Source organism: Taudactylus pleione, unplaced genomic scaffold (genome assembly GCF_031769625.1).
Source record: "Taudactylus pleione unplaced genomic scaffold, aTauple2 ptg001607l, whole genome shotgun sequence".
Lineage (NCBI taxonomy): Eukaryota > Metazoa > Chordata > Amphibia > Anura > Myobatrachidae > Taudactylus > Taudactylus pleione.
In genome coordinates this window covers 405,111-432,733 of record NW_028286004.1, presented here as the reverse complement: position 1 = coordinate 432,733, position 27,623 = coordinate 405,111, and the positions used below count along the sequence as shown (strand labels likewise).

The following is a 27,623-nucleotide window of genomic DNA, read 5'->3' as shown; positions in this document are numbered from 1 at the left end:
GCTTCTCTCTACTCAACATACTGGAATTAAGGGCGATTCGGTATGCATTGGTTCAGGCTCTGTCCCATCTAAGGAGCCTACCAGTGCAAATCCAATCAGACAATACCACAGTTGAGGGAGGTTTCTCACATCCTTCATTGGGCAGAAAATTGGGTTCCAGCTAATTCAGCAATTTATATTCCAGGGGTGGACAACTGGGAGGCAGATATCTTAAGTCGCCACAGTGTGCATCCAGGGGAATGAAAATTACACCAGGAGATGTGTGTGGAAATAGTTACCAGATGGGCATCTCCAGACATAGATCTAATGGCTTCTTGTCTGAACAAGAAACTTCCAAGGTACGGATCTCTGTCCCTCAGGCATCTCTGGTGGATGCCTTGACAGCACCTTGGGTGTTCCAGCTGGAATACATCTTTCCTCCTCTGATAATGTTACCAAAGGTAATTCAGCAGATCCAATTAGTGGCATGGCCGGTCATTCTTGTGGCTCCAGACTGGCCACGTCATCATTGGTACACAGTTCTTCTGACCATGCTGGCAGATGTTCTGTATCGTCTGACCCTGCTTCCAAATTTGTTACTTCAAGGCCCATGTTGTCACCCTGATTTGCCTCGCTTGGCTTTGATGGCATGGTTCTTGAATTCAATATCTTGAAGGCCGAAGGGTTTTCAGAATATGTTGTGAAAGCCATGATACAGGCTTGCAAACCAGTTACTTCCCAGATTTATCATCGAATATGGAAGATATATATTTATTTGTGTGAACAACCCAAGTTCAAACCTGAAAGGTTCTGAGTGTCTCAGCTTTTCTTTTGTGAGAGGGGTTGGTTAAGGGTCTTAGATTGTCCTCTCTTAAGGGACAATTTTCAGCCCTATCCAACCTGTTTCAGAGGAAATTGGCCCCATTCCTGAAGTTCAAACCTTCTTGCACTACGCATAATCCAGAAGTAATGGCATCCGCCAGATCGACTCCAAGGAAGAATTTTACGGTGAGTAAAAATTGCGTTTTCATCTTACTAGAATCAACTTAAAGTTTTAACTAATTTTTGATAAAGTTCTAGATTCATTATTCAACCTTATTCATGGAATGGGACTTGATTTTATTTATTATTTATTAACAGTTATTTATATAGCGCACACACGTTCCGCAGCGCTTTAGAGAGAGTACTTGGCCATTCACATCAGTCCCTGCCCCAGCAGAGCTTGCAATCTATATTTCCTACCACATGTACACACACACACACTAGGGTTAATTTTTTTTTTTTTGTTGGGAGCCAATTAACCTACAAGTATATTTTTGGAGTGGGGGAGGAAACTGAGTACCCGGAGGAAACCCACGCAAGCACAGGGAGAATATACAAATTCCACACAGGTCCGGCCGTAGTGGGAATCAAACCCACGACCTCAGTGCTGTGAGGCAGTAATGCTAACCATTACACCAGCTGTGCTGATTTTACATTTATCCAAATGTCACATGGAATGGCCCTTAAGATTTTTTCGTGTGCGTAACTTTTGTATTTAACATTTTCTCATCATCCTGAGGAAATGGTCATAAAACAAAATGTTGTATTAGTTTTGGCTTTTAAGTGTTTTGCACTTTACCTGTTAATATAATTAAAAATAGAAAAATGTTAACACAAAAAAAGTAAAAAAAAAAAATAAATTAATACAAAAAAATATAGAATTCTGTTTACAGTAGATTCTTCACAGAAGTTGTGTTGAGGTCATCTATTGATTAAAATAAATCAAAGAAAACTGTACTTTTTGCTTAAAATTGCTGCTGCTCTTTTGGTGAGCTAATCAGTCCCATTGGCCTCCAATATTGTGTCTATGCTGATGATACTCAGATCTACCTCTCCTCACTCCTATCTCCAGCAGTCTCTTTGAAATAGCTATTTTCTCCTGAATGTCCAAGAGCTTTTTAAACTTAACACGTCTAAAGCTGGGTACACACTAATACCACTTTCAGACAGAAAATGGCAAAAAAAACAGGTTTTACCTGCCATTTGCATTCCAGGCTTTTTGCCATTTTCTGTCTGATACCACTTTCACACTGAAAATGAAAATCCCGGGTAATTCACTTTTACCCGGTAATTTGCTAAACCACCCAGGTTTTTCCCTGTGTGAAAGGGTTAAGCTGGGACTTAATTTCCGGGTCTACGACCCTGCAAAAAACCAGGTTTGGAGACCTGGGAATTTAGTCCTCGGATGACCCTGCACCCATAGTATTACTTACGTCTCAGGAGTCCCACGTCGCTGCGGTGGTCTGGCGCTGTAAAAATGAGCCACCATAAAGAAGACGTGTGAAAACATTGCTACAGCTCGATTTGTGGCCTGTAGAACAAGCAGTGGTTAATAATTTTCTCTTTGACTTTCAATCTTCATTCTTGCATTTGAACCCATTCCCCTTCACACCACTGTTATAGTTCATTGATGTACAAAACATTTGTTTATGCAGAGTTCTTAGGGTTCTGTCAGTCTCTGAATAGGGTTGAGCTACGATCTTTGCAAAAGGGCAGCATAGTACTGCCTCACAGTGCTGGTGCCATGGGATCTACCGGGGTGCCCACTGCATGGAGTTTGTATGTTTTCTGTGTCTTTCCTTCAGGCACTCCACCTTCATGCACTATCCTGGTAGGTTGATAGGCTGTGGATAAAACGGAACCTAGTCTGGGTTGTGAAAAAACATTCTCTGTAAAGTGCTGTGCACTACGCTGTCCCTTTATAAATGATAATTCCTAAACCTTGATCCCTTTAATTTTTTCCCATTCAGGTATAGATTTGGCCAGTTGCATGATCCAATTGTAGCCAAGCTTTAGATGTCCTCCCCTTTATCTCTCTAGAATACTGTGGTATAAAGAGAAGTTCATGGTGGACTCAATGACTGAGGTGTCCAGGTTCTGCAGAACTATTTGAAATCATTACTGAAATCCACCACAGAGCTTTAGGGTTGGTATGAGGTTCTTGTGGTAGTATGCTGGCTTTAGTAGTAGTGTATAAGCAAACCACTCTACGTCAGTATTGTCTCTCCAGTAGTCTTGTTTAAGTCAACTTTAAGTTTGCAAAGCAAAACCATAATATGGATTTTATGGAGAGAATGGACTTTTTCATGCCTACACAGTTATGAAACCCCTTCTTGTCCAGCCCTTTTCTTATGGTAATTACAGTGTAGAACTATAGTATCCTGAATGTAACTTTTGACCTTATACCCAATTATAATTCATGAAATCCTGAACGTGATGATCTGGTAGATATTTTCAACCATTGAGGAGAAAAGTAATCCTTTTCTTTTTGAGGGAGAGAATGCTCCTATTAAAGGAAAGAGCAGAACGAATACCCCTTCTGTATGCTAACATGGAGGACAGAATGGAGGGATAAAGCACAAACTAATAATAAATAGCAAGTGCATGATAATCCATACAGGTTTGTGAAGATCGTAATAAAAGAAAAAGTAAGGCTAAAGCTTGCTCAAAGGTGTAAATGTGCACTAAAATAGAGGCTGCTCTCCATACCACAGATTGTGCAATTTTTGTACTACCATACAGCTGATTTTGCAATAGACTAGTAAAATCAAATTGCGGACTGGCTGCAATTAAAAATGTTAACAAATAACACTCACGGTCCTGTATAAGCAATGTACAATCCAAACATGTAATTTAATAACATAATAAACTTTACTGTTGAATATCTCTTACAACTTTTGTTGTCCTTCCAACAGTGACAAATGCTTGACTTCATTCATACTGTTTATAAAATAACTTAAGTTTCTTTATAATTACAAAATATTAAGCTCCATCAGCAAATTAAGGAAAACAGAATATTAAACCATAGAATTGACACCTCTGTTTAGGATAGTGGATGAGAAGTAATTGTGAAGCTTGGAATTGAGGGGTAGATTCAGACTATACCCTGAACCAGTTTTGGGAGCAAAGGTAAAAGGAGGCTTTTATTCATAATGTATATTAATTATGCAAAATCCTTGATTAGGTTTACATTTTCCCACAAAATGGCATTGCCTCATTTGTACATTAGCATTTCTTGTTCCCATACATATGACTTGTGTACACAAGCAGCTCAGCAGGAGATTGTGTCTTACAGGAGTTGTCTGCTGTGGCCAGAGCCTTCAATAAGAAGCTTTGCACTTTTCATGATAAGGCACTAGCATCCTTTACCATCACCTACACCATAAGAGGGGATAATGGAGCACAAAATAAATAAATAAAACCACAGTCTAGGCTGTGAGAACTGTGCTTCAGCACACTGAGCTCAGTTCTGACTCGTACTCTACTGATAATGTGTTTGCTGTAACCGTGAATTCATCAGTGTACCTCTTACCCATGGAAGCAATTTAATTTCCTTTATAACGTGACCCATTGGATGCACATAAGACCATTAAGGAACTCAGAGACTAATAAGTAGCCTATGCAGATGTTTTGCCATATGAATATATACAATTGAGTATATAGCTAAAACATATCTCAATTCATATATTCACGTGCAAACAAACACTAACATATGTGAAAACATTTTTTATGGATGTAATATATTAACTATTAAAACCACTGTAAATAAAGAATTGCTATTTGGTTTTTGACAGGGAGGAAGCTGTGGTGTTCTCAGCCCATGTCCAGACTGCTTCTGTGAGTCTTATGCTGTCACATCTCGTAACGATGCCCTTTTATACTGATGGTAACCACTTGTCCAGCCATGTACTACCTGTAATAAATAAGGTAGAGAAGCACAAATAATAAAATATCAAGTAGTCATCCACTCCTAACAACATCCATCTTATAGTTTTTCATCTCTATTCCCCAATTGCCGTTTGTATTGTGTTTCTATGCGTACTTCTTGTGGTACAACTTAGCTTATCTGGGTCTCAATGGTGTTCTGAGCCTATTCAGATATCATGAATATGGATTCTATATTTATCAATGACCGAATTTATGTTTGCCTCCATGCTTATGTTGTATAGCCAGGCTCTCTCGTTCCCGACCTCCCAATTCCTACTGAAGAGATCAAGAGACAGTACACTGAGCAACAAATTCTCAGTGTGGCCGGGTGCACACCGACTCATTGGATCGGGACACATTATATGATTGTTATAGATATTGCTGTTGTGTAATAGTGTGTACCCAGCTGAAGACATGGTGTGCACACAAATAATCACTTCAAAAATATTTCATTATGATCACCAGTAAACAAAAATATATTTTAATGAGGTTTAGGTTTCTGAATGAACCTCTTACATCTGTCCCATATTTTTGTTTCGTTCATACAGCTTACATTATCCACAACTGAGATAGAATTTACTCTGTACACATAGTTGCATGTCTGTTATACACTGCCTTCATGTATTTGTGTTGTTCACAGGTTATATCAAATAAATCAGGCTTAAAAGCATAAACTTATTTCTTCACAAGCATTAGCACAGATGATTGTTGGAAGCACTTTACTGTAACCAGGTCTTAAATGTAGAGTACAGATGTGTGTTCATACAACTAGCCCCAAGACTCCTGGTCTTGTGTCTCTGCTAGCGCTGAGCATCTTTTTTTTTAAGACTCAAGTCAATCACAGATATACAAGTGTCATATACAAGTTGAGTATCCCATATTTAAATATTCTGAAATACAGAATTTTTTTTAGCCTGATTGAGATAGTGAAACCTTTGCTTTTTGATGGTTCAATGTACACAAAAACGAGAGGACTGCAACCATTGGGGACCCTCGTAGGTTAACCATCTGAGACTCGGAGGTGCTGTAACCTGGGATTTAACCCTTCATGCTTTATACATGCCTTAACCAAGGCCCTTTCTGGTACGCGGTCTTTTATTGGTGGAACCGATTTTTATGTTTTATAAGTTCATCTATGTGCAATAAATGAAAAACAGTTTTACACTATGGGAAGTTTCTATTTCTGATTTATTTGAGGTCCAAGTACTTCTGGAACCAAAAATCAGAAAGACTCTCCTGAAGGAATGAAGAATTTTTGAAACTGAACTAAAAAGAACTGTGCTGGTTTTTTTGGATTCCATATCCCAACAGTGGGAGCGCTTATTCACTTCTTTTTTTGCTATTACTATTTCTGTGGATGTTGTGGGATCCCCTGTGAGTGAGCAGCACCTATATCTTAGCGCAAAGAGCATCTATCTTTATTCTACACAAAAACTTTGATTAATGCACAAAAGTCTTACAAATATTGTATAAAATTACCTTCAGGCTATGAGTACAAGGTGTATATGAAACAAAGAAATTTCATGTATGTACAAACTTTGTTTGAGCCACAAATTATTGAAAATATTGTATAGAATTATCTGCAGGCTGTGTGTATAAGGTGTATATAAACATAAATGCATTCTGTGTTTAGATTTGGGTCCCATTCCCAAGATATCTCATTATGGTATGCACATATTCCAAAATACGGAATATTCCGATATCCAAAATACCCCTGGTCCCAAGCATTTTCGATACGGGAGACTCAACCTGTATCAAATTAAATCAGTGGTATCTCATGGTGCGCTTTAAACACATCACATTGGGACGAAGATGCATTTTTGGGCAAGAGATTCGAAAAGGGCATTTGGCACTAGCAGGGTCGATTGGGACCTGGCACATCAAAGTTTTTTGGGGTGAATGCAGCAATAGTGTATGAGGACATATCTGTACATCACTACTGTAGTTTATTTTCTGCAATGCAGCTGTAACATATACAGTACAAGACCTTTCCAACTAAAGAACTAAATGGACAGTAGTGTACTTCATTGCAATTTATGTGGATGGCAGTTGGTGTTTCATCTAAAATGCAGAGTCATTAAACAAGTTTTTTAGTATGAGAGTTATTGTCAGAATCTGATGTTCCCTTTTTTATAAATAAGTATTCCTTTGTTATCACAGTTGAAAAATGTATGAAACGTACAATCAAGTATCCGGGTTGACAAGATATCTCATGCTACAGGATTACAGCAATGTCATAGCGCAGTAATGACAGTAGGCACATAGAGAGAGATTTACTAAAGCTTCTACAACAGACAAGTGGTTGTGTTGCCCATAGTGAGCAAATCAGATTGTGTCTATTATTTTCTACAATGGAATAGAGAAATGATAGCTAAACTCTGATTTGTTGCTATGGGCACACTTCCTCTTTTCATTTTTAAAATTTTTAGTAAATATACCCCTAAAGCTTGCTCAAAATCCAAGTAAAATTGCATTTGGGTTAAAATATTGCTTGGTTCTGGTCCAGGCTGCAGTATTGTACAGAGCCTAGCAGCAATGTCTTGTCCTATATTCTACATGTACCTATGCATTTTGGTAGTGAGTATAGTGCCAGACCTTTGTCTCTTGACCCAGTAGCTCTTGCTCAGCTTCATGGATCTCCTCTGCAGGATCATAGCTGTACAGGGGAAGTAAATGATGTCTAAGTCGGTCCACTCTGGTACGGGGAAACATATTGCAGTTCATTAAAACACATATCAACCTACCTGGTTTACAAAGGCAAACCACAAAAATATTAAGGGCAATCAATACTTTTGCGCAAAACTGGGTATAAGCAGCCTCCTAAAACACCTTATTGAAGAAAACACCAACTTCACAGGCTAGTAAAGAAAATAAAAGTATGTAGGTGAAAAGGAATGGCATTAATGCCTCATCAGATGGATAAAGAATATATATGTAACCCAATCAAGGATAAAAGAAGATAACATTAATTTAAAACATATATATTCCATAAAATCAAGATAACAAATATTGGGGTAGCCAGAAAACAGCCCAGGACCTCTTGGATTTTGCTTTGTTTGCATCAAGCCCACCGCAGCCTTGTCTAATGGTGAGAGGTTCTGGGCGTTATGGACTACATGATACAGGGGAACCTTTGACAACCAGCAAGGCAGGACACTTTACATTCTCTGCGGTGGTGCAGAGTTTCATTGCCCAGGACCTCTTGGATTTTGCATTGTTTGCATCAAGCCCACCGCAGCCTTGTCTAATGTTGAGAAGCTGTTTTCTAGTTACCCCAATATTTATGTTATCTTGATTTTATGGAATATATATAATAATATATATTTGAAATTAATTTTGTTCTCTCCTTTATCCTTGACTGGAATACCTATAAATTCTTTATCCATCTGAGGCATTAACGCCATTCCTTTTCACCTACATAATTTAATTTTCTTTACAAAGGCAAACAGAAAAATGATGCTAATAAATTGTTGCAACCTGTTACATGATAAAATAAAGAGATCCTGTAGCAGGTTCTTCTGTAGGAGTTAAGAGGAGTTAAGCTACATACACACGGTACGATCTATACCACCAACGACTTCAAAGATATCTTTCAGTGAATGCATCCTGCTACATCTCTGAACAGGCAAAGTTGACAATATCGTGCAAGTTGGCCTGCATGTACTGACGATCATAGATATCGTTAGCGGGAATGCGCATAGTTGGCCGTTCACTGCATAAAAATAACAGATATATCGTTCATAGATATTGTACCGTGTGTACGCACCATAACAAAGGGAAGCTTATGAGACAAATACAAAAAGGTGTGCTTGCCAATTTTACTGCCTGAGGTAGGACTGGATTAGTCTCCTTTACCTCCCTTATACAAGCATTGGTAGAACAGTGTTGTGCACTGTAAAAATATTAGATCGCCCCCAAATATTGATGCAAAATGTAACTAAGTGAATATTTACTTATAACTGCCATAACAGATGTGCCCTCATAAGCATAGCCTCTTAAAGCACTTTGGCGTCTGGCGCAAGTGAGCCTCAGGTCTCATGGGATACTCTGCTAGGGCCGGGCATCTTTTTTTGCCTGAATATATGTCTTAGGGCCGTATTCAATTAGAAGCGAAAAATCCGTTATCGGCGATAATTTATCGCCAATGACGTCATTTTCACTAATCCCCATATTTAATTTCAAAGACTTTTCGCAGGTGCGAAAAGTCTGTCAAAAAATAGGGATAAGTTTTCACCATAGAATAGGTGGCAAAAAAAAAGTGCAGAATTGGGGTTCTGGGGTGCAGACTTTAAAAAAAAAAAAAAAAAAAGAAGTACCCTGCAGCCCTTGGAATGTCCCCTAAAGTTAAAATGTCAAACATTTTTTAAAAAGCATTTTGATGGGACTAGTTATTTTCCCAAAAAAATGTTGCTAAATGCTATTCTTCATCACCTTTACAAATACGCATAAAAGCACCTGCTGACACAGTTTAAAAAGCCCAAATACCTTTAGCTGGCCAATTCGGGAGTACCCATAGTGATTCCCCATGTCAGACCATCTTTGGGGGGTGACAGGCTGATTTCCCCAAAATTGACAGGACTTTGATACTTTTTCGCCGGGTCCCATTTTCGACAATTCCTAGATGAATATGGGGATACGCGGGCACGCGCCCAATACTTTATCCCCAGGAAAAACGGCGATGATGGCGAAAAGTCCGACCTCTGACTTTTCTACGGTAATTGAATATGGCCCTTAGTCGTAATGTGATGCAACTAGGACGTACCAGGAGACTGTACTGATTCATTTGATATGTGAAACTTGTATATCTGTGTGCGACTGAGTCTTTATACAAAGCAAAATGGAACTTGGCGTGGAAAAAAGCCATGGCCGCTGCATTGTAGCACTTTGAGTCTGACTCTGTATACAGTTGCACACAGATATACAGTACAGAATAAAAGTTTTAGGCAGGTGTCAAGATCAGGGCTCTGTGGGGGACATATCACCACTTCCAAGACTCCTTATTGTTCTTTACGCTAAAGCTAGTTTTTAATGACATTGGCTGTATGTTTGGGGTCGTTGTCCTGCTGCAGAATAAATTTGGATCCAATCAGTTGACTCCCTGATGGTATTGCATGATTGAGAAGTACCTGCCTGTATTTCTCAGCAATAAGGACACCATTAATACTTACTAAATCCCCAACTCTATTTGCTGAAATGCAGCCCCAAACATGCAAGGAATCTCCACCATGCTTCACTGTTGCATGCAGACACTCATTATTGTACCGCTCTCCAGCCCTTCGGCAAACAAACTGCCTTCAGTTACAGACAAATATTTCAAATTTTAACTCGTCAGCCCAGAGCACCGGCTGCTATTATTCTGCACCACAGTTCCTATGTTTTCGTGCATAGTTGAGTAGCTTGGCCTTGTTTCCACGTCGAAGGTATGACTTTTTGGCCGCAATTCTACCATGAAGACCACTTCTGGCCAAACTTCTCTGTACAGTAGATGGGTGTACCTGGGTCCCACTGGTTTCTGAGCTGATGGCAATGCTGGATATCTTATGATTTCAAAGGGAAGTAAGCATGATGTGTCTTTCATCTGATGCACTAAGTTTTCTTGGCCGACCACTGTGTCTATGGTCATCAATGTTGCCCGTTTCTTTGTGCTTCTTCAAAAGAACTTGAACAGCACATCTTCAAACCCCGGTCTGCTTTGAAATCTTTGACTGGAAGAGATTTTGCTAATGCAGTATACTGTAACTACCTTGTGTCTTGTTGCTGTGCTCAGTTTTGCCATGGTGTATAACCTTTGACATGATACGTTCTTCCACAATCTCATCTTTGTAGCAAGTTTGGCCGTTCCTCACCCAGCTTTAAGCCTCCTACACAGCTGTTCTTATTTCAATTAATGACGGGTGTGATATATATGGCCGGCGGTTCAAGTCCCGACAGCGGCTGCCTGACAAAGGAGGAAATCCCGATCGTCCTAAAGGTAAGTATAAACTAATCTAATTCTACCCCCTAACCCTCCTTTAGGGTGCCTAACCCTAACCTCCCACCCTGTGCCTAACCCTAACCCCCCCTTCCCCACTGCTTAAACATAAGTCCCTCGTGGGGGGTGCCTAACCCTCCCTCCCCCTAGCCTAACCCTAACCTCCCAGGGGGGTGCCTAACCCTAACCCCCCCCCCCCCCCACCAGGAGCCCTAAACCTAACCCTCCCACCCCCCCGCGGCTGTCCGCTGCGCGCCCTGCATCACTTTGATCGGGAAGCCAGGCGCAGGTCTCCCGGCGTCGGTAAAGTGAAAGGCGTCTAGATTTAGAAGCCTGTCATTCAACCCTCGCCGGGATTAAGTAGTCTGGAAGCCGGCGGTCGGCATTTAGACAGTCTGCTTCCAGACTACATCTAGTTTCAACCTACATATGAAAATGATGATCGTTATCACCTGTTTGGTTGGTTAATCATACACCTGACTATAATCCTACAAAATCCCTGATTTAGTGCAAGAGTACCTAGAAGAATTTATGCTGTTTTGAAGGCAAAGGGTGGTTGATTTGATTTAGATTTCGCTTCTGTTCTTTGTTAATTGATAAAAATAAACTATTAACACTTCTATTTTTGAAAGCGTTCTCAATTTGTAGCATTTTTTCCGCACCTGCCTAAAATTTTTGCACAGTACTGCATAAGTGTCACATATCAAATTAATCAGCCCAGTCTCCTGGTGCATCCTAGTTGCAGACACATTTTTGACAAAAAAAAAAAAAAGCAAAAAAGACACCCGGTGCTAACAGAGTCGCACAGGACCTGGAGTGATAAGAGGGGATGTTTGGTTTGACTGCGGCAACACTGTATGAGGACATCTGTACTTATATTAATTGCATTCAACCTAATGCCACCAAAATGCATGAACACACCCCTAGACAAAAACACAGTTTACAATTATGGAATGGATGACGAAATACTATGTAACATAAGGTGAGAGTGGTTCAATAAATCAGGTAACAAAACCTCTCATTGCATAACTTTATTCAGTGTGTGTATATATATATATATATATATATATATATATAAGAAATCAGTGTCAGGCGCCTGAAGCCAGTACATGACTGCTTGCTGAACGTCACTGTCGGTTGCGAATCGCCTTTCACCCAGGTGCTTCTTCAATGGTCCAATGAGATGGAAATCACTCGATGCCGGTTCAGGGCTGTATGGAGGATTGTCCAGTACCTCCCAATAAAAGCACTGTAATAACTCACACATGCGATTGGCCGAGTACCAAACCTGTTTTCATGATGTGATTTTATCACCGTACACCTTAACAAGTTGGCAATGAATTTCAGCAGCTGATGCGCCAATTAGATGCAGAAATCTGATCACACTACGCACCTCAATGTTTGACCATGTTTCCGCCAACCCCGCAGTCTTACAACGGATGCGTTTCAAGAGAGGAGGGGACCCGTGTTCAGTCTCCGTCCAAGGCCCCCTCCTCTCTCTCCGGTGGCCGGCAGCGCCGCAGTTGTAGACTCTGGCCAATAGCATGTGCCCAGAGTCTACAGTGCATGTGCAGGTCACCGGGAGAATGGCGCACCAGCCTTTTTCCCGGAGTTTTCCATACTGCACATGGGAAAATGGCCAGGGTCCGTGTGCACCGCACACCCTGCACCCATTATAAATACGCCCCTGGTTGGGACAGTATGACTGATATGAGGCGCAATTTAATGGCTGTGTCTGAAGCAGTGGTCTACCGGCTCTGGCCTGGCGAGAATTTAGAATGAAATAGAAAACATGACACACGTGAAAGGTCTTGTTACCTTACTTATTAAACCACTCTTGTATTTATAAGGGTATATTTGGCACTCTAATGCACACAACTTCTTTTTTCTTAATTATATTACTATTACCTTTTCCTCTTCTTTATATACAGAATCTGTAAGTGAAGAAATAAGAAATGCACAGTGTTACCAGCACAGCTTGCATTGGAAATGATGCCATGTGTACAGTTCAGGAGTACTGATGAATTGGAGGAAAATTTTGTTTCCTAGCAGAGTTTGTAGGGTCAGGACAAGGCAGCAGGGTAGTTGCCGAGGGTCAGGACAAGGCAGCAGGGTAGTTGCCGAGGGTCAGGACAAGGCAGCAGGGTAGTTGCCGAGGGTCAGGACAAGGCAGCAGGGTAGTTGCCGAGGGTCAGGACAAGGCAGCAGGGTAGTTGCCGAGGGTCAGGACAAGGCAGCAGGGTAGTTGCCGAGGGTCAGGACAAGGCAGCAGGGTAGTTGCCGATGGTCAGGACAAGGCAGCAGGGTAGTTGCCGAGGGTCAGGACAAGGCAGCAGGGTAGTTGCCGAGGGTCAGGACAAGGTAGCAGAATGAAAGATAGGATACTGTGCATAAGAAAATCATACAAAACAGTGCCAAGATTTGAAAGAGTAAAGGACTCACCACAGCCACAACTACACCGAGTACAGTGATAAGGAAGAAAGGAACCAGCACAATCCCCCCCATGGAATCAGCATTCATATCACTTGATCCAGGATCCGTGGAGTTACTCATGGTAGCAGTGAGGGGTCATGAGGGTGATAAAGAGAACGTGCTGCAGCAAACAATCTAACACAGAGAGGAGTAGCAGAAATTATAGTTTAATATCAGTATATAAACTGTCCCAATTACAAGCAGTGTATAGGTGACAATCTAATACCTAAATCAGTGGTTCTCAAACTCAGGGCCAGATTCAGAGCTGGACGCTCTTGAAGAGCGCTCGACAGCCACCACCCCCCTCCACAGCCACCACCCCATCAACAGCCGCCCCATTTGTAGTGAGCCCCGGAGCAAGAGAATTTCTCTCACGCTCCAGGGCTTGTGCGCCACGCGTGCGCAGTACCCCACCATCGACCCGCTTGCGAGCGCTATGCACTCACGAGTGGGTCTGAATCAGGCCCACATTACAAGATAAAATCCACCGGTGGAGCCAATTATTCCACTTTTGATTCTGTGAGGAGACCTGGAAAACATGCTCGGTTTGGGGTCCCGAGGACAGAGTTTGAGAACCTGTTACCTAAATCAATGAACTGAGCAATGTTTAAGAAGAGGCAGACTACCATACACAAAATGGGAAAATAGTTGAGCATCAAAATTATAGTCTGATAAACATTTCACTAGCTTCAATACTGAATATATTGCGCATAATATAAAATGTGTTCATAGAGGTGCGAGGGAATACTTGCAATGTCAGCACTACCGTAATTGGCTGATATGCACCGAAATCGGGCACTGCAGTGATGCCTGGCAGTATAGCGTGCCAAATTGAATCCCACTCTGTAAACCACTGGCACTAAATTCACCACAAACTAGAATCATACATTTTTATGCTCTCCATGCATAGGACAGTAAGCCCCTATATGAATTGACATTAAACGTAGGCAAACCCTATGAAAATACATCTGTTATTTTCTGTGAAAGATCTATCTGGAAGGCATATCACATGTGCGAGATATAGACAATTTTAGAAGATTTGGTATACAGTGCTTTATGTTAGTTTATTATTCTACCTTGAACATGCTCATAATACATTTTCAAAATAAAAACTAATAATCAGTTTGGATGGAAGCATTAGTGATATACTTGCCAGGGCTGTAACTAGGGGTCTGAAAGTGGTGCTACGGCATAGAGCACAGGACCCTATGAGCAGTATCGTTACGGCACCTGCATTTGGCTTGCAGGGTGCCTGAAAAAACACCCTGCAGCCACTAGCACTACTGCAAAGCCATCTGGAGCGACCAAGGGATGTTCATAGTCCAGACAGGTGAGCTGCACAGAGCGCACTTAGGAGGTTCCAGGCAGGGCTCTACTAACCAGAGCTCCGCCTCCTAGTCGTGACATCATGGGGGCTTGGGGCGAGACTGGCACAAGGCGGCATAGAACCCTGTTACGACACTGATCCTTGCAGTGATGTGCTGCAAAAGCAGTTAACACTTCGCCACTGAGGCACCCCCTGTGCTGAAGCTATTTTGGCACTTTTGCGTCTGATCACACTCTAACATTGTTATATGTTTATGCAATAGCCACACAAAATACACATTTGTTCTTTTTACAGAAGACGTTGAATTTCAGAAAATGCCATTAGTTTGCTTATGCCTCCTAACAGGGCAAAGGCAATCTACCCAAAATGGAAAAACAAAATATGTTTTAATTGAAATTGAAAGAAAGTTAAGTCTTTTCATTTCAGTGTTTAACTTGTACTCTATGAACCTTCATTCTATTGATTATGCATATTTTTAAAAAAAAAATTCTTTAAGGATCTATGGGCACTTGATGGCACTATACAGATTGAAAAAAAATATATTATATACAGTATATATACAGTGCATCCGGAAAGTATTCACAGCACGTCACTTTTTCCACATTTTGTTATGTTACAGCCTTATTTCAAAATAGAATAAATTAATTTTTCTCCTCAAAATTCTACACACAATACCCCATAATGACGTGTAAAGTTTTTTTTGAGATTTTTGCAAATTTAATAATAATAAAAATAAAAAAAAACACTAAGAAATCACATGTACATAAGTATTCACGACCTTTGCCATGAAGCTCAAAATTGAGCTCAGGCGCATCCTGTTTCCACTGATCATCCTGGTGATGTTCCTATAGCTTAATTGGAGTCCACCTGTGGTAAATTCAGTTGATTGGACATGATTTTGAAAGGCATACACCTGTCTATATAAGGTCCCACACTTGACAGTGCATGTCAGAGCACAAACCAAGCATGAAGTCCAAGGAATTGTCTGTAGACCTTCGAGACAGGATTGTCTCGAGGCACAAATCTGGGGGAAGAGTACAGAAAAGTATCTGCTGCTTTGAAGGTCCAAATGAGCACAGTGGCCTCCATCATCCGTAAATGAAAGAAGTTCGGAACCACCAGGACTCTTCCTAAAGTTGGCTGTCTGTCTAAACTGAGCGATCGGGGGAGAAGGGCCCTAGTCAGGGAGGTGAAAAAGGACCTGATGGTCACTCTGTCAGAGCTACAGCATACCACTGTGGAGAGTCAAGAACCTTCCAGAAGGACAACCATCTCTGCAGCAATCCACCAATCAGGCCTGTATGGTAGAGTGGCCAGACGGAAGCTACTCCTTAGTAAAAAGCACATGACAGCCGGCCTGGAGTTTGCCAAAATGCACCTGAAGGACTCTCAGACCATGAGAAACAAAGATTGTACTCTTTGGCGTGAATGCCAGGCGTTATGTTTGGAGGAAACCAGGCACCGCTCATCACCAGGCCAATACCATCCCTACAGTGAAGCATGGTGGTGGCAGCATCATGCTGTGGGGATATTTTTCAGCAGCAGGAACTGGGAGACTAGTCAGGATAGAGGGAAAGATGAATGCAGCAATGTACAGAGACATCCTGGATGAAAACCTGCTCCAGAGCGCTCTTGACCTCAGACTGGGGCGACGGTTCAACTTTCAGCAGGACAACGACCCTAAGCACACAGCCAAGATATCAAAGGAGTGGCTTCAGGACAACTCTGTGAATGTCCTTGAGTGGCCAAGCCAGACCCCAGATTTGAATCAGATTGACCATCTCTGGAGAGATTTGAAAATGCTTGTGCATCGATGCTTCCCATCCAACCAGATGGAGCTTGAGAGGTGCTGCAAAGAGGAATGGGCGAAACTGCCCAAAGATAGGTGTGTCAAGCTTGTGACATCATATTCAAAAACACTTGAGGCTGTAATTGCTGCCAAAAGTGCATCAACAAAGTATTGTGCAAAGGCTGTGAATACTTATGTACATGTGATTTCTTATATTTTTAATTTTTTTTTTATGAAATTTGCAAAAATCTCAAAAACATTTTTTACATGTTGTCATTATGAGGTATTGTGTGTAGAATTTTGAGGAGAAAAATTAATTTATTCCATTTTGGAATAAGGCTGTAACATAACAAAATGTGGAAAAAGTGACACGCTGTGAATACTGTCCGGATTCAATATAAAATAAATATATTATATATAAACATTTTTGTATATTTCTCAACAACAGAAAGACACATTTTGTGGTTCATGGTTTGGCATCTAAAGCCGCAAAAAGCAAGGGTTCTACACCTAGGTTTTCGTAATACAATCTGCACTTTAAAATGATCATGTATTCATTTTCTTTACTAGTTTTATTTGTATAAAATAAGTAGGAATAATATGAGTAGCCCAAATGACTACCTACCACATCAAATGTAAGATACCCATAAGTTTATTTGAGCCAGGATCAAGATTAATGCAAAAGAACCCCCATTATCAATTGAAAGCTCTGTAGTGTACTGTAGGTTGTTATCTGTGATAACTTGCTTTGTAAGGAGCTGCAATGCTACTTATCTGCATCAGTAGGGTTTGTATTTTTCCCCAAGCCGATAGCAACGAAGAAGAAAAAAAAAAAAAGAGCAAGTTACTCCTAGATTTTGGAGAGCAATAAATTGGTAAACGTGGTTGTGTGGCCGAGCGCTGATTTTTTTTTGTTTGGATTTTTGAATATTTTTTTTCCATAGTGATTTTATTTTGCATTATTTTTTGCAAGTACGTTTTACATACTATGCCGAGTTGGAAGATGTAGGCAGAGTTGCATTAATAATTACCAGTGACTACCCAACTACCCAATACTAATCTACTGACCACTAATTAATGACTGATAAGACAATTGACAATTTGTGGTCTTTAGAACAGAACTGGATGGTTACTGGAATGATTGGACCCATGTGGAAAGGGGAAGGGTCTGGGTGACACGGGGAGAAGTCTGTAGGAAGTTTTAGGCAGGGTACACATTATAATGACATCTTACAGATGGTTAGCTATCACAGATTGGCCATACACACTACACAATTTAATGAACACCAACTCGTTCTGTCCTTCATTAAAATGCACAGCCGCACACACGATCTTGTTTGTCGTCTGCTGGAGCGCTCAATTGTGCACGCACTAGACGATATGCACAACTTGTTGTTCTGATACGGCAAATTGTGCCGATATCATTCTAATGAGTACCCGACCTTAGAGTACATGTGACATTTGAGGGCATGTGGGTCATTTCAGGGTAAAAATATAGCTAATCGGGTGCAGACTGATATTCTAAAAAACAAAGAAAAAAATATATATAATATATCTATATATAAATAAAGTAGCCCGGCTCTCCCTGAAAGGTAGCAAATACAGACTGGGTGCCCACACAAAGAGACAATGCAAAAATAGAAATGGTGCAGCACTCCAGGTAAATGGAGGAAAGGGCTGATCTATATATTAAAGCACTGAAACGTTGACGATCATACTGCCAGACTTAGCGTGAGTTCATTTACCTGGAGTGCTGCACCAAATAGATAGATAGATAGATAGATATATATATATATCTATCTATCTATCTCATTCCCAACGGCGGCACTCCGGATAACAAAGACACTAGAAACTCATAGGCTGAAATGTCGCTTCACTCAGCTGTGTTGATTCCACACCAAATCAACACAGGGTTTCAACCTGACCGTTTCAGATTGTGGAGATAAATTCATACTCTTAGGCTGATATGTACATTGGTTTTGAAGTTATATGCTTGTAAAGCTGCCATTTTTAACAAAAAAATTGCTATTAACAGTTTTTTTAGTGTTGCTTTTGCAGCTCACCTGTTTGAGCTAGAGTTGGACAAGGTTTCATTTTAAACTTCTTTTTATGGGTTTTCACATGATATATAACATAGCAGTATGTTAACATTTTTAAAATCAATATTTTGAATTTCTCAAAAAGCCAATTTAAAAAAAAAAAAAAAACACAACTCAAAAATTGTTCATACTGCTAAATAATGAATCTCGAAAGTTTTGTTTTATTTTGTGATCTCGATGGGATCATCTGCTACATAAGGTTTTCACTTTGGACTGTTTGTAAAAATAATGAAAATGAGAACTATCTAGGCCTGTTCTTTACTTTTCATTTATTTACTTAAACAATCCCTTTGATGTATATTATGTACAATGACACAGTATGTTAATACTAAAATATTTAAAACTTTTATGATCATTTTGGGGGAATTCAATTGTTAGCGCTGAGCATCTATCGAAGTAATTCAATTGTTGCTCCAGTCAGACGCCCATTAGCCGCAGCAGTCACATTTTTTCTTGCAGACTACGGAAGTGTGAGAAAAAAATGTATGAAAAGTCCTTAGTATAGGAGCCCTAACCAGGACTTTAGACGCCTAAAGCAGGATTTTAGATGGGGTTAGCTGCCTTACATGGCTAAACCCCATCCTGTTGGGCGTGTAAAATACTAATGGGCGTCGCATCGGAGCAATAATTGTATTGCACTGATAGACGCCCATTAATTAGATGCCTGACACTAACATACTGAATTCCCCCTTTATGTCTTTCACATATTGTAAGACAGCTTACTACAGATCATTACCATTTGCTGCTGCTGATCTGCATGGATGGTGCTCCTTGATGGGTTGGAACTGGCTGAAGGTTTCATTTGTTTTTAGTATTTCCATTTCAGAAAGGGTGCACATTCAACCTGCTGGAGTTAACAGATTGACCTTACAAAGAACATCTACCATAGGAATCCATAATACATCCGGCTTCCCTTGGTATGAAAAAGATGGTGATGGACCAGCGGGATGGAGGAATGTCACGCTTCATCGAGGTTTTCATCTTTTTCCAGAATAAATGCAAGCCACCACTTGTTATCATAGACAGCATATACATACACTCTATGGTTTCTATGGCGACAGTGCTGGTTGCTTAATCAGAGCACAGGGTGCAGTGAAGCTGCTTGCCAGGCGAGTCATCAAGGCTGTTTTGACTGTCCCGGCGGTAGCTGCAGGTGTTGAGAGGGTTACTGGGGTCCAGCAGTTGCTGGGGCAATGCACTACTGGGAAATAATTCCCAAGAGACTCTGCTGAGCAGTGAGAGGAGCATGTCCCTAGCTCTGATTGGAGGAGCCTATCACATGCTCCTCTGACCTGTGGAAATCAGCAGCACCACCATGGGCTGTGCCTTCTCTTCTCTGCCTTACCGGGTGACTGAAGCTTCTGCTTGTGAGTACAGTGTTACTCCCAGTCTGCCGTCTCTCCATCCCAGCACCCCTTATCCAAGTTGCTGTATCTCCCTGCTCAGAGCACACATTCTCCCAGTCTGTTACTCCACTGTAATTAAACACTCCACTTTTTCAAATGTGACATGAATGGTCCAGGGACAGATTAGGTTTGGGTGGGCTTAAATTAGTGACAAAGGGGGATTTACTTCACCAAGGGTCTTTTTCTTCAAAGCGCAGGCTCACCACGTGATGCCGGTGACGTCATTGACCCAGCATTAGTGCCGTGTCGAGCCGCCATTCTGAAAGGGGTCTCAGGCGGGTCGCACCCGGGAGCGACCCGCCATTAGCGATCTGAAAGGGGTATTATTAATGCCCACCCAAACCTAACCTGTCCCTGGCCCACTTGTGGAGTTTCTCCCCTAAAGCATAACCAGCCCCGGGCTCTGTGAGCCATACTGGTTCTAAAAATACAGGGGACAAAATGTGTAGGGGTCCCCCGTATTTTATGATCCAGCACTGGGTTCTTTGAGCCTGTCGTGGTTTTAAAAATGCGAAGGGGTGAGTGAGGGAATTGCATGAGGTTCCTTCTATTTTTAAAACCAGCACCAGGCTCAAACTAGTAGGAGTGTAATGCCACAGCCAGAGGACCATTTCACCGAGTCCCCTGGCCAAAGCATTAACAGCCTAAACTAGTCAGCACAGGCCAGGGATCCGGGGGCAGGTGGGGACCCCCAATAAAGGGGCCCCACCTCTCCTGAGCACCCCAGGCCTGGGCTGAAGCCCGGGGCTTTTCCCTGCACCCTTGGCCGGTGGGTGCATGGGTAATAGTGATAATCATAAATGTATACTATTGTTTTTACAGTGGGACTACAGGTGCCAGCGTGCCTGCCCTTTGGCACTTGTGGAGCTACAAGTGCCAGCAGGTGGCCGGCACCGATAACCCCACTATTAAAAAAAATAAACAAATGACACACACCATAGAAAATAAAAGTTTATTACACACAAACACTATACTTGCCTTGTCCCTGGTGTTCGGTCCCCTTGTCCAGAACAAATCCCTGAAAAAAATAAAATACTCACCTACCTCCTGGCGCATGTCAGTCCTTTTCTCTAGAAAATATAAAAAGAAAATATAAAAAAGAAAAAAAGAAAAAATCAGTCACCTGGACCATTTCGGACACTGAAGAGACGGGGAGCAATCGGGAAGCCGACTGCCTATATACCGGCAGCCGGCTTCCCGACTGTCTTATCCTGGCAAGGGTGAAATGCCGGGCGTCTAGATGTAGACGCCCGCATTTCCCCGACGCCGGGAGACCGGCCCCCGGCATCACGATCGTAGTGATGCTGGGCGCCGCGAGCGGACAGCCGTGGGGGGGGAGGGTTAGGTTTAGGGCTCCCGGGGGGGACTTAGGGTTAGGCACCCCCCCGGGAGGGTTAGGGTTAGGCTAGGGGGTGGGAGGGTTAGGCACCCCCCCGGGGGACTTAGGTTTAGGTAGCGGGGAAGGGGGTGGTTCGGGTTAGGCACCCCTAAGGAGAGTTAGGTTAGTGGATACTTACCTATCCACGATCGGGATTTCCAGCGCTGTCGGGCTTCCGCTGCGTCGCACTCTGCTCCTGTCGGGCTGCCGCCGACGGGAGTCGAACCGCCGGCCATGCGGCCGGCAGTATTTCATACCCATTCCAAAGAGACTTATGCGTTTCCACATACATCTTGTGGGTTCCGTCACTTGCCAGGCCGCCAGCCAATCAGCGGCCGCTTACTAGTCTAGAGTAACACATACACCATTGAAATACACGATTCTTGGTAAATTTGAGTATTTCAGCCATCAAAAGTCTTGTTTCAGCGATGCTGTGAGGGTTTCAACTCGAACCAGAAAAGATTCTTAGTAAATTTATCCCAGGACTATAAAAAAAAAAAATGTGTTGTTCCAGAAGTTCCTAAGTTTAAGTATCCACCAGTATTTGTTTAAATATCTAGTAGAAATATTCCAATATTAGCATAAACAAAGCCAAGTGAGTCTGAAATGGATTCCCAACAAGATTAGGGTCCTAAGAGCCTGCAACACCTATGACATGAGTTTAGCTACTTACCCACATAAGCAACTTTAAAACACATTAAACCTAAAAACAAAATAATAATCAATAATATTCTTTGATGAACCACAAAAAATATGTATATGCACTGCTTTAGTTATACATTTGTGCCTACAGGTCTGCCTAGTGCAATTTAAGCAGCATCAACTTCTTGCTCCTTGAACTTTGACAATATACCTAAAAATGTGAATAGAGGAAAACGGTAAAACTTGCTTCAAAGTCCAACTTTTTACCACTGTAAGACTTCTTCCGGTTAAATTCCCCTCCCCTAAAATACTACTTGGTTTAGCTTAAGTTATTTCATGAGCAGACATTAGTTCTATCTTTATTACTTGTCACTATTTACATGACAATGGTCAAAGGTTTCCTACAAATGTGCAATTCTGCAACAGTGCAAAATGTGTACCAAATCAGTGAGACCTAAGACTGATATTCACTCGATTTTAAATCGATCAACATCGATGTGTTTCTGGAGCTAAGTCACACATTTACTAATACTTAAAAAAATATATATCAGAAATTGCCTGCTAGTAAATGTGAGATTTAGCCCCAGAAACACAAAATCGATGTTGAATGATTTTGATCTAAATCGATCAAAATAGATTAGAATCGACCTTTAGCATATATATTACCCCTCAATCTCTGCCTCTTCAGATGAAATAGACAAATTAAGGCCCTGATTCAGACCCACTCGTGAGCGGCTGTCCGTTCGCAAGTGGGTCGATGGTTTGCACAGCGCATGCGCACGACGGAGGGAGCTCCGTCGTGCGCATGTGCGAGACGCGACGAGCGAAGGACTTTCCTTTGCTCGTAGTGTCTGATCAAAGGGGGCGTGCTGTCTATGTTGATTGACAGCACGCCCCCTTTGGTGGGCGTGCCGAGGGCGTGCCTGCCAGACGGAGGCGTTCCCAAGGGAACGCCTACCGTCAGAAGCCGGCCCCACTGACATCACTAGTGATGTCAGTGGGAGTGATTTTGGCTCTGATAGAGCCAAAATCACTCCTGGCCTTGCGGTTGAGAAACTCAACCGCAGGCTTCTGCTCGCAGTGGCGATGGTCGCGATGGTCAAGACCATAGCGACCATCATCCTGCACGCTCGTATATGCTATGGGTGGTGACCCACAGCTATACGAGCGTCCAGGAGGACGCTCCATATTTATGGAGGTGGGCCCTGATTCAGAGCGAGCGCTCTGGTCAGAGCGTCCGGCTCTGAATCAGGGCCTAAGTTAGGAAAAATGGACTGGTGTCTTCCTGCAAAGGCAGTAAAAGCCTGTTAAATGTGCCCTTCCTGCTACTTTATTTCATTTAAATAATCTCATCCAGCAAAACAAAATCATCATTTTGAATGTAGGTGCAAATGTAAATGCACCCAATTTAAGCCACACACAGGGGCATGTTCAATTGGGGGCGAGAAAAGCAAAAGTCCAGCACCTGCGAGGTTTTCCTGCAGGTGCTGTATTTTTGCTATTCAATTAGGTGCAGATTATTTATTTTTTTGCGCGCCGGGAGCTTCTTTTATTCTCGCACCTCCAGAGCAAGTGTGATTTTTCCTAAAAGTTTTATTTTTTTAGGAAAAATCAGTAGGACTTGCTCTGGGACCCTGGCGGCACCCCCCCTGAGGACTAATTAAGCAATTGGAAGTTTTCAATTAACTTAATTAGTCCATAATTACTTACCTTCTGCATCTTCTTCTGTATCCAGCATCGGAAGCAGAGTCTTCTGCAGCAGGGTAAGTATGTCAGTGTGTGTGAGTGTTTGTTAGTGGGTATTAGTAAGTGTGTGGCCCCCGGAATGGGCGCTGGGAGAACACATCTCCCAGCAGCCCTTGCCCCTCCCACCAGCCCCCGGGACTCCCAGCAGCCCCCTCTCCAGTGAGAAGGTAGAGGAGAGTCCACCAGGAGCCGCGGAGAACCCCGGGCAGTTAAGTGCAGAATTATATTTTTACACGGCGCAGGGTTTTCAGAGCTGAAAACCCCACAACCAGTTATTTTTATTGAATATCGGGGGTATCGGGAGCACACATACCGGCGGTAATCCAAAATTGGGCGTGAGGTTTTTTCCTCGCTAAACCTCGCAGCTAATTGAATATGCCCCACAATGTTTATTTATAACGTAGAAGCAAGAGAAAACTCTTTTTTTTAGGGCAAACTTTTGATAATCAAATGAAAACATGACTTTGTAAGGGTTCAAGTATAGATTAAAAGTTAAGTATTTGCATAAAAAGAATGATAAAACAGTATTTAATAGTGAAAAGGTTTAATCCAGATCTATATATAGAATACCACTTTTCCACCAAAGACCCAGGTCCGACCTGGGTTTTTGGACATGGTTCCAACCCTGGTCAGACCCATTTACACCGCACCTTCTGGGTTACACACTGTTCACACTGAAATCAGGTCTGCCCTGCTAAACCTGTGAGGTCATAAAAAGTGGGAGGTGACTGACTGCTCCACAATCAGCTCATTTTAGGCATGACCCAGGTCGGATAACCCGGGTCGCACCGTTTACACTGCACCATTACCCGGGTCCAACCCTGGTAGCTACTTGACCTGGGTTATTTTTCAGAGACCCTTTTACACTGAGCTGCGACCCAGGTAGACCCAGCAAAAACCCAGGTTTTTGCTCTGGTGTAAAAGTGGTATAATATGGACTTCTAATAATCATCTGCCTAGATCTGAATTTAAGTGGCAAAATAAGAACAATACCTTATGCTTGGTCTGATAACTGATACAAAAATCACCATACAAAAGGGATTTAGGGGTCTATTTACTAAGCAGTGTTAGGAGACAGAGTGAAAAGTGATAAGGTGCCAGCCAATCAGCTCCCAACTGCCATCTCACAGGCTGCGTTTGAAAAATGACAGTTGGGAGCTGATTGGCTGACACCTTATCACTTTCTTAACACTTTTCACTCTGTCTCCTAACACTGCTTAGTAAATAGACAGCTTTGTGTCAACCTCCTACCAATTAACTCATATACACAAATATGAACAATTATACGCACATTTATTTGGTCATCCTTGTGAGAGTTCAGTTTTGTCACAAAGTTTGATATCAGTCTATTACCACCAGTGCACAAAATGAAGGCGCACCCAAACGCTTTTTCTTTGCTCTAATCCACATTCAGCAAAGAGCCACCACCCAACTTCACCCAAATAACAATTCAAAGTTTGCATATGTCCAGTTTGATTGGCAAATATACATTTTACCACTAACAATTTGCAACAAAAAAGAGCTCTTATGCTGGGTACACATTTAATGATGTGCACACAGCCAATCTATCATGCGGCGGGTCCCGGCATTGGCAAGTGCATACACACTTGCCGATGCCAATGGCCCCCGCTGACGATGCAGGTCCGACGGGCAATGGCGCTGACGACGCGTGGGAGCGCACATAGTCAGCGACATAGTGGGAACACACTGCCTGATGTCGACGATACCATCTAGTGTGTACCCGGCTTTATACTTACACTTCTGAAATTTCATTAAATATTTTTATTAAATATTTATAGGTGTGCAAAAAAGAAAGGCATCTTTTTATATTTAGTTTTGCTGCTTTATATCACTTAAAGGACCCAAAATCTTTATAGGACTATCAAATAGTGATGACAAAAGATAACAAAAATATTTTTTTCTGTCTATGTCATTTCCTGTACAAAAATCTGCCAGTAATAGCCATGATCCCACTCCAGCCTATAACACATACCTGCTAATGGTCTTAACTGTAGTCACAATCTAATGTAATCATATCTACAGAGAGGATCAGAGCTTGTGACATTTATTTAATTATACAAGTGTGGATAAGTGCTGATAATTTTGGTCATAAAAAAAAAAAGTGTTGCATAAAATTAAAAGACATAATTCTAAACAAATGAAATTCCCCTCGCACAGTAGTCTATTTATTCATATTTACTGAACTCCTGCTTCCTTCCTCATTCTATGCAGCTCTGACACAGATTGTGATGCAATAAAGTATCAATCAGTCGGTTGCTAAAGTGTGCTGGCTGGCAGCAGACTAATATATACATACACACACATACATACATACACACACAACAGCGGCAGATCGCCTTTCTTATGTATCTATTATCACAGTCAACGCGTTTGCTGTTGTGTGTGAAATAAATAAGATCACACAACAGTACAGGACAGAGCTATAACAGCAGCCGAGGTGACTGTGATAGAGCCATAAGCTGGGGAGATAGGGCGAGATGTCACACGAAGAGTATCTGACACAATCCCACAACAGGGGAGAGGAGCAGCGACCTATACAGTACAGTGTTGGAGAATACAACAATAACACCGCGCATAGCCGGAGGCAGCAGCCTAATAATAACAACAATGCTGGCACCGCAGCCTCACCCACATACAGCAGCGGCAGTAGCGGCAGCGCTCTCCTGTCCCCCAGCCTCGCTCGCGGCTCTGTACCGGAAGAAAATGTTATGAAGTTTTAGCCTATCAGCACTATGGGGCGGGGCTAGTGCTATTTGTTGGGTGGGTGCAGTCTTAGCCGGCCCGTCACCACATGACCAGATCAGACAGTGCCCCAGGGACTGAGAGGGCAGAGAGTACGATGGGCGCAAATATTTCATTTTCAGGAACATTTACATTTCTAGCAGTAAAAATATAATAGAGTGATATGTGCGTTTCTGCAATATGTTCCATATATCAATATTTGTCATAGCACACACTGGTGATACAGTGCGAATGTGTGCAAGTTAGTTTTGTCTCTTAACTTCATGGAGCACATTTATTGTAACTTATAAGGTTAATCAGAGCCATTACTAGGGTGGTACGACATGCCACGGCACAGGGCACCAGGGCTGTAACTAGGGTAGTGCGACCTGTGCCATGGCACAGGGCACCTCAGGGCAGGGGCCGCTGTTTGGGCCTGTCAATTTTCCTCTTTATTGTCATTCTTACTTGTAGCTTCCTATTTTATCCCCATCATCTCCTGGCTGCCCCAGGAGTACCCCTATATTTTCCCTGCCCCTTCCCCATGAAGCCATGGCCCTTTTTCAGGTGCACCATCTTATATTCCTATTTAAAAAAATGGAGGGTGGTGGCGAATGCTCTCTCTGGCACAGGGCACGAAAAAGTCTAGTTACGGCTCTGCAGGGCACCACAAGGCAGAGGGTACTTTGGGCCCGTCAATTTTCGGTTTTAAATCATTCTCACTTATAGCTGACTCCTCCTCTATCTGGCCACCTTCGCAAGCATCTTCAGTCACATCCTCTTTTATTTAACATACATGTTTCAAAATACTGTTATACCCGGGACTCAAATCTATCACCTCTCACATGGCAGTCACACACCAATTTCTGATAGCACTCCTGAACACAGCCACCAATTACTAACCTAAGAGGACACCTTGGGGTAAATTTACTAAAGGTCGATTTGGCATTTTGAGTGATTTGAGGTGCGATTTTCATTCGATTTGGGTTTTGAGTATTTACTAAAGGCCAAATCGCATGTAAAATCGGACTTCAAATCAAATTTGGACTCAAATCGACCATCGGAAAAACATTGGTACTTTTACATAGTCCAACACACAAAACCCTTATTTACTATCATTCGATTTGAAATCGACCTCAAAATCGGACTTCAAATCACTCTTCAAATCCCCAATACAATAGACCTGGTTTATGCTTTTGATTTGAGCATGAGCAGGTCGGATTGACACAGATACATGCAGACATCAGTGCATGTATCTGGCGGTAAAAAGCAACTAAATAGTTAAAATTAGAAAAAAAATGAGGTCCCCCCCTAAATCAGGAC

General features: G+C 42.1%; 1 protein-coding gene across 4 annotated transcripts; it reads right to left on the bottom strand.

Moving 5' to 3' along the window:
* Positions 1-3,653: 3,653 nt before the first annotated feature.
* SMIM29 (small integral membrane protein 29) lies at positions 3,654-26,293 on the bottom strand. Of its 4 annotated transcripts, none has more exons than XM_088464198.1 (5): positions 26,216-26,293; positions 13,142-13,306; positions 12,608-12,633; positions 7,324-7,423; positions 3,654-4,714 (listed from the first exon to the last, which is right to left on the bottom strand). In XM_088464198.1, exons 2-5 carry the CDS (start codon positions 13,250-13,252, stop codon positions 4,646-4,648), a joined length of 306 nt encoding a protein of 101 aa, XP_088320324.1. In that variant the 5' UTR covers positions 13,253-13,306; positions 26,216-26,293; the 3' UTR covers positions 3,654-4,645. The 4 variants fall into 4 exon arrangements, with proteins under 4 accessions (XP_088320324.1, XP_088320325.1, XP_088320323.1 ...); XM_088464199.1 differs by having other exon boundaries at positions 7,291-7,423; positions 26,208-26,289; XM_088464197.1 differs by having other exon boundaries at positions 26,208-26,289.
* Positions 26,294-27,623: the final 1,330 nt, after the last annotated feature.

Coding starts and splice junctions, on each gene's coding strand:
- SMIM29 (XM_088464198.1), bottom strand. CDS start 13,252: ATGAGTAACTCCACGGATCCTGGATCAAGTGATATGAATGCTGATTCC. Junction 12,634..13,141: donor TCGGTGTAGTTGTGGCTGTG/GTGAGTCCTTTA, acceptor CTTCACTTACAG/ATTCTGTATATAAAGAAGAG. Junction 4,715..7,323: donor TACTGGGTCAAGAGACAAAG/GTCTGGCACTAT, acceptor TATTTATTACAG/GTAGTACATGGCTGGACAAG.